At 41.5% G+C, this 6,782-nt stretch overlaps 1 protein-coding gene across 1 annotated transcript; it reads right to left on the bottom strand.

The window, feature by feature from the left end:
* Positions 1 to 1,187: 1,187 nt before the first annotated feature.
* On the bottom strand, positions 1,188 to 5,384 carry LOC123425954. The gene is made up of 4 exons (XM_045109731.1): positions 4,889 to 5,384; positions 4,223 to 4,309; positions 3,171 to 3,416; positions 1,188 to 2,640 (listed from the first exon to the last, which is right to left on the bottom strand). The coding sequence occupies exons 1-4, from the start codon at positions 4,949 to 4,951 to the stop codon at positions 2,587 to 2,589; spliced, it is 450 nt and encodes a 149-aa protein (XP_044965666.1). The 5' UTR covers positions 4,952 to 5,384; the 3' UTR covers positions 1,188 to 2,586.
* Positions 5,385 to 6,782: the final 1,398 nt, after the last annotated feature.

Here is a 6,782-nt window from a genome sequence, read left to right as displayed (position 1 = left end):
GATAAATACCAGAAAGAATATGATTCCACACACATAATGATGCAAGCATGCACTACCTCTAACCATCCACATGAACCACCCTACATCGATAAAACCATTGCCACCTCACCACAAGGGGACTTTCTACAGAAATTCTCAAAATCAGAAACCAACAACACCATCGGATTCATTGGGATTTTCTATCCCAAATCCATATATCATACCGCCCATGTTGCATTCATAAAAACACCTCAAACAATGGAAGAAAATCTAGCACAGAACAAACTAAAACATATTGTCAAGAACAGGAACTGTTCTTGAGCCAGCCCAATTTGGCAAGTCCATATCTAGACATTTCAGAAATGGAAATATGCCCTGTTTAGCACAAGGAATTCACAAACAATAAAAAAAATATCAGGGAAAGATATTATGAGGAGGGGGACCCAGGTGGCAGTGGCCAGGCCCCCCTCACTACATGACATGTGGCCCACTATCAGCCACACTAACACAACATACAGTACCTCAACACAAGAAATAAAAACAGGCCATGGGGGGTTTCGTACCCACCACCTCGCCGGTGGGTCAATCGACCCCCACCACTGGGCTAGCTACTCCTAGCTGCACTAACAAAGTCATCCTGCAAGGTAACCTAAGTGTGAGCGCAAATCTACCACCACTACAAGAAATATCTCAACTAACGACCTTCAATATTGGTCACAGAATGGTCATTGATTTCCATTTGCGATCTTTTTATGACCAAAAACAAACAGTCAAAAGCTGAGGGTCTCTAATGAACTATAACGACCTTTTTGCTGGATTGGTCGTAGGATTTTACGACCAAACGAAAGCATTGAAATTATTTTGGTCACTAGCAATCAGCCCCGTGCCACGTCGGATCTGACATGGCAAGCTCACGTGGCATAGAATCAGCCCGGTCCAATTCGGTGTTTTAAATGGGCAGAGCCCATTAATCTAGCCCATTTTATGTTTTCTCTCTCTTTGTTTTGCTTAGCTGCATGGGCCTGGCCCAATAATCCCCAACATTTTAGCCTTTTTTTATTTTGGGTTGCGGCCTTTTACTTTCTATTGATTTTCTTTTTTGGCCACTTTATTTTTGTACTGGTCCCACTAGTCAGATTGGTCCCACATGTCATGCTGATCTCAAAATTAGTCCCACACGTCAGAAATTTCAATTTTTGTCAAATAAATATCATAACTTGGTCCCCCTTGTCAAATTGCCATTTCATAGGTATTCAAATCACATTCACAATCAATATTTCAAACAGGCTAGGGAGCAAATGAAATTCGTCCAAACCAAGAATAAATTTCTCTATTACAATCTTAATTTATACTACACCACAACCCAGATATGCCTACTATTACAATACATATACTACTCTTTTTTAATACGCTTCATAGCTTCACACTTGGATTTGTACTTCACCTGTGCAAAAAATAAGAATAAGATGTACACAACATCAAACATTAGACAATGGTGGATCCAAGTAAACAGGTTCCTCGTCGTGCACATATCGAATGTGACATCCCATTTTCCATCCATGTAACCATTAAGAGTCTCGTTGTTCTCCCTAAACTAGAAATATGGCATGTGCAATCACAAACACATTTTAAAATTAATGAAAACTACAATCAGGTAGAAAACAGAATGAACGAAAACTACAATCAGGTAGAAAACAGAATTAGTGATCCAATTAATTTTGGTATAAGATATGTAGAAGAAATATTCATCAGTACTAGCGTAAGTTCAAGTCCTTCTTTCTTTTGTACTAATTTAGGAACCAACTAATGCAGCATAACTCATGTTCTATTTGAGATATTATTCGGTCAACATAATTTTAATACTAGTATGGTGCTAATATACGCATACTTCAAATAAATAAACATATCTATGCACAGCAGCAGCAGAGGCCGAGGAGGAGGAGAGGAGCAGGTGAAGAGAACCAGATTCCAACAAACTTGCACATCAGAAAACAAAGTACAAGAATAGTCAACACCAATATATCTAGTCAATGTCAAAAACATTCACAAACATCAAAGTCTCACTCGAGCCTTCGAGGAAGGTTGTGAAAATAATATAAATCCAAACTTAAGTTAATCATGAAAAGGTCTAATGGATCCAAATAAACATGCAATTCAGATAACTACGGAAAATAGTCAACACCAACGATCATCATTTAGTGAGAAAACAGTCATGCAGAGTTCTAATGATCCAAATATGCTTTCACATCAGAAACATTCAGAATTTTTTTTTGAACAAAACTGACAGATACTATCTATTACTAACAAAAAGAGGGGAGTTCTTCATTAGTTAAGAAAAAGTTCAACATTAGGAAATTGTATCATCTAAACGATTAGCCATACATAGGTGTTTCACATCAGAAACATGCAGAACTGCACACTGAGATTTTTAGGAAACTTGACAATATATATCCACACTAGAAAATTTAGTCATGCAAAATTAAGTCTACTTGATTCTAATGAATATGAAAATCATAAAACTACAAGAACAGCCAACACGTATATATCTACTCAATGTGCATGCTGATATCACCATCCAGCATCACCTACAGCAGAGAGCGAGCATCATCAATGTCGGGAAACAGAGCAACATTTGCGTGAGGAAACCACGGCTGCCCTCTCCTACAAAAACAAAAGAAAGAGAGGGAGCGGCATCAACCATCTACATCGGGGTTACAAGAATTGGCAGCTACTGCTCCAGCACATGTAAACATTCAAGCCCCGATCCTCTAACTTCTACTGGCATGTTTAAAGTTAAGTTGCTAACAAAATTCTGCTGGCATGCCAATTTCCTCCATCAACATGCCTCTAATCTGTACGTGTTTCTATCTATATTATGTGAGTCTTAAGGCATGTTTATTGTGTACTAAGCTTAAGATGAAATACTAAGGTCAGCTTCCAACATTCTCAAGGGCCTGCCCATTCAGCTCAAGGCTTTCATCGTCAAATCGAAGGAAGGAAAACATTTACTTGAAAACATCTGTTTCCAATGTGCTCCATGGTTGGCGCATCGAAGAACCATTTTGCACCATGTGCATGCCCAATTTTAGCTACTTCTACATCACAAGGCTGATTCCTAACAAGTTGACTGAATTCTTGAGAGAAAGGTAAAGTGCAGGCTAAACGCAAACAAGCTGTCAGGCGAGGTTCACCTGCGCGACGAACATGGGCTGGAGCTCGATCTTATCGATGAAGTCCCTGGCGATGTCGAAGGTGGGCGAGCGCGACACAACGGCCATGTTGACCCCTTCTCCTTGAGTGGCTCCACCTTCACCCGCTCTCCAGTAGAAGGAAACACCATGGGACAAACAGAACAACAAACAAATAGATGTACAACAACATAAACACACACGTAGGCAGAACCATGAGACAAACGGAACAAGTTCGCCATGGATCACCTGCAACAAAAAATAAGAAGAGATCAGTTCAGGAATTTCCTCGCAATTCCCTAAACCAAAAAGGATAGTTCCTCTATTTTTTAAACAAAAATATGGAAGCAACGACAGGTTGCAGGGCGCTTCTCTTTTGGATTTGCGAAATCCTTTTGCTTGGAAGAAGATGAATCATTTTGTTGTGTTGTTAATACGGTGCCCTATGTTTGTTTATATAGGTACGTACACCAACTCTGGTGCTTGCTGGATCAAGCGACATAATACTTGCAAATCAAGCGTCAACGGCTACAACATGACATAGTCTAGGCTATATATACACTCGTCTTCGCACAACCATACTAGTTATAAATAGCTAGAAATGTTGTGCGGCAATCCTTACCTCCATGCTACTTGGGTAATTAACATTTCCTACTCTTTCATTGGCTAGTGTACATACGATGGAAGTAACTTTTAACTACAACATGTGCCTGGACCGTGGAGGAAACATCTAACACGGTCTTCCTTATCAGGGGACATAAAAGTCCTTAGGACAATAATTAGCGCACGTTGATCCTGCTGAGCAAATACAGCAACGAGCAAAATCCTGCAGCCATTGAGGCTCGACAGCTAGCTGGTTAGAAACGAAAATAAATTACTTATCCTGGTTTTCGAATGGAGGATATATTGACATCTGAAACTGACCATGTGACCCTGCTCGTCCTCAGCAACCATTACTAACGTTACCATACAGATACAGGGACCATTCCAACTCAGCTACGCTACCAACAGTTCATAGTCTGTGGTGAGAGTAGTAAGTAAAACTTGGCACTTACGGTCTCCGGGAGCGCGGCGGCGTCCCGCATCAGGTGGTTGCCGGCGAGCGTCGCCGAGCAGGTCTGCGCCACACCGAGTCGGGTCGCCTGGATAAGGACAAAATTACGGGAAATGAAATCAGTAGAGCAGTTCGCATTTGGCATAATGTTTACTCTGTGTGCAGCAACTCTCAAACTAATGTTTTGCTTGTGTTCCAATTCCCAATAGTAGACACTGCATAAGTACTATAACAAAACAAATCTAGGCACTGACGCCAGGGAGAGTGATGCTTATAACTTATTCATTTAGACCTATTCTCTTCAAGTTCCCAAAGAAAGAAATCTCTACACCACACAAACCGCAACGACAGGGGATTCATCGCTACCGTCAATAAGTTGGAATCGGAACAAGAACACGAGGCAACAAGAAAACGAGATTTTTCCCGTTAGGATCACGCAAATCTGCAACAATGTTGCTGGAACCTACATACTGTAGAAGATATTCTGCTTCGAGGTCCTATAATTTGCACATCCATTTATTTAATCTGGTCAACTAGAACCATCAATCATGTTTTCAACATGTTCATTCAAATCAGGCTACATGCATGAGCAGAGGAGGCATTTGCAACGCAGGTGGGTTTTGAGTGAGCTGAGTGTACGATGATAAAAAATACTTTGAAACCATACCATACCAGCGAAGACAGCACGGGGTGGGGGAGGATTGCGTTGCCGAAAACAGTTCCGGTGCATTTTATTATCCGCTCACAGAGTGTTCAGCGAAATGCCACAACAAGCCCGAGGATCTGACGAGGCCCGAGAAGGTAGGCGGTGTCAGTCGCGAAGCATGGCGGCCGGGTCCCTGGACGGCCTGAGGCCGCCGTCGCCGTCCCCGGGGAGGTCGGGCTGGTCCTCCCAGGAGGCGTAGGCGGAAGCATCGGCAGCGGCGGCGTGGTGGGAGTCCATGGCCTCCTGGGCGCGGTCGAGGTAGGGCTTGAACCCGACGCGGTAGGAGAGGTAGGCGAAGGCGGCGGCGCCCAGCACCATGATGCCCGATCGGATCGCGTTCTGCCGCGCCCGCCCGCCACCCCTCATCCCTCGTCTCTCTTGGTTCTTTGGCTATCAGGTGGGTTGACGCAGATGACACCCCGCCCGGGATGGGATGCGGCCTGGAGAGGAACGGGAGGGAGGGTAGCGGTGCGATGGGGGGAGCGGCGGGGAGAGGAAGGGTGGGATGGGGGGATCCGAGGCTGTGAACTAGTGTTTGCCAGTTTAGGCTGCCGGTGGGGTATCTCGTTTCCAGCTTTTTTTCTGTACATAGATGGATGATTGGATGGATGTGTGATGGAGAGATGGATGGATGGATGGGCGCCATGTCATTGATCCGTGGGAATGGTTCTGATTGGTTTGGAAAATCAGTGATTGAAAATAGTTTTGAAGTACTAAAAATAGAGGAAAATTTGTGAAGTATCTATCAAAAATGTTTTTCAAAAGGCACCACACAAATTTTCACTAAAGTTAGACCACATTTTACGGATGAGGACCAATTTGTATGCATTTCTGATCTTTCTAGCTATTTTTAATCATTTTCCGAGTGGCAAAAATTGATTTTTTTGTGAAGAACCTATGAAATATTTGTTGCAAAATTGGACTCCATCATTTAAAAAAAATACTATGTCATATTTAATTTACAATTGACAATATGGTTGGGTGTTAACAGATTTTAGCCACCTCTACTGAAAAAGACAAATTGCCGTCGATTTAGTAGGAAGCGGGTCAAATTTGAACTAGAGGTGCCTCATAATTTTCTCATGATTTTTTTCTGAAATCATTTTTAGGTAAAGAAGTATGTGTTTAATCAAAGATCCAACAAAAATTTGGCAAAATTCAACCCCTAGCTATGAACGGTCATGCCCGACGTTTCGACCGCATTTTGAAATGGGCATAACAAATTAAAAAAAATCAAAAAAATGCAAAACCTTCGCGTTGTGTCATAATATGTGACCAAGTTACCAGGAAAAATAATAACTTGTAATACAGTGATTATTTTAAAAAAGTGTTTTCAGAAATGGGCTATCGTGTGTGAAGATTCATGGCTTTCAAGCCAAATGATCAATCTTATGGTCACATTCATGGCATAGTTTGTTGAAACGATCTAATATTATGCACAAGGGTGCATATTCGAATGGCAAACAATGTTGATTAAGGAAGTTTTCATTTTCCTTGTATGAAAAATTCATTTTCCATTTTTCAAGTGCCCGAAATGAGTTTTTTTGTCAAGGACCTACCATATATTTGTTTCAAAATTGTACCAAATCATTTTTCTAAAATACTAGGTCATATTTAATGTACAATTGACAGAATGGTTGGAAGTTAAAAGATTTTATCCACCTCTAGTGAAAAAGACAAATTGTCGCCGATTTAGTAGGAAGCGGGTCAAATTTGAACTGCAGCTGCATTATAATTTGCTCTTTATTTTTCCCAAAAATTATTTATAGGTACATCAGTATATATTTAATAATAATTACATGGTGTGGTGGCTTGACGCCGTGGTTTGGATGGTGGTCGACGGCCCCAACTCTAG

The sequence above is a fragment of the Hordeum vulgare genome, chromosome 2H (assembly GCF_904849725.1).
Source record: "Hordeum vulgare subsp. vulgare chromosome 2H, MorexV3_pseudomolecules_assembly, whole genome shotgun sequence".
Classification (NCBI taxonomy): domain Eukaryota; kingdom Viridiplantae; phylum Streptophyta; class Magnoliopsida; order Poales; family Poaceae; genus Hordeum; species Hordeum vulgare.
The sequence above is the reverse complement of the archived record's forward strand: the minus strand, read 5'-3'. Positions and strand labels throughout refer to the sequence as shown.

Bases quoted from the DNA above. Each gene is read 5' to 3' on its own strand.
- LOC123425954 (XM_045109731.1), bottom strand. From the start codon at position 4,951: ATGCACCGGAACTGTTTTCGGCAACGCAATCCTCCCCCACCCCGTGCT. The intron at 4,310-4,888 runs GTATGGTTTCAA...GTCCTTATCCAG, and splicing joins GTGCTGTCTTCGCTGGTATG to GCGACCCGACTCGGTGTGGC. The intron at 3,417-4,222 runs GTAAGTGCCAAG...TTTTTGTTGCAG, and splicing joins CCGCCGCGCTCCCGGAGACC to GTGATCCATGGCGAACTTGT.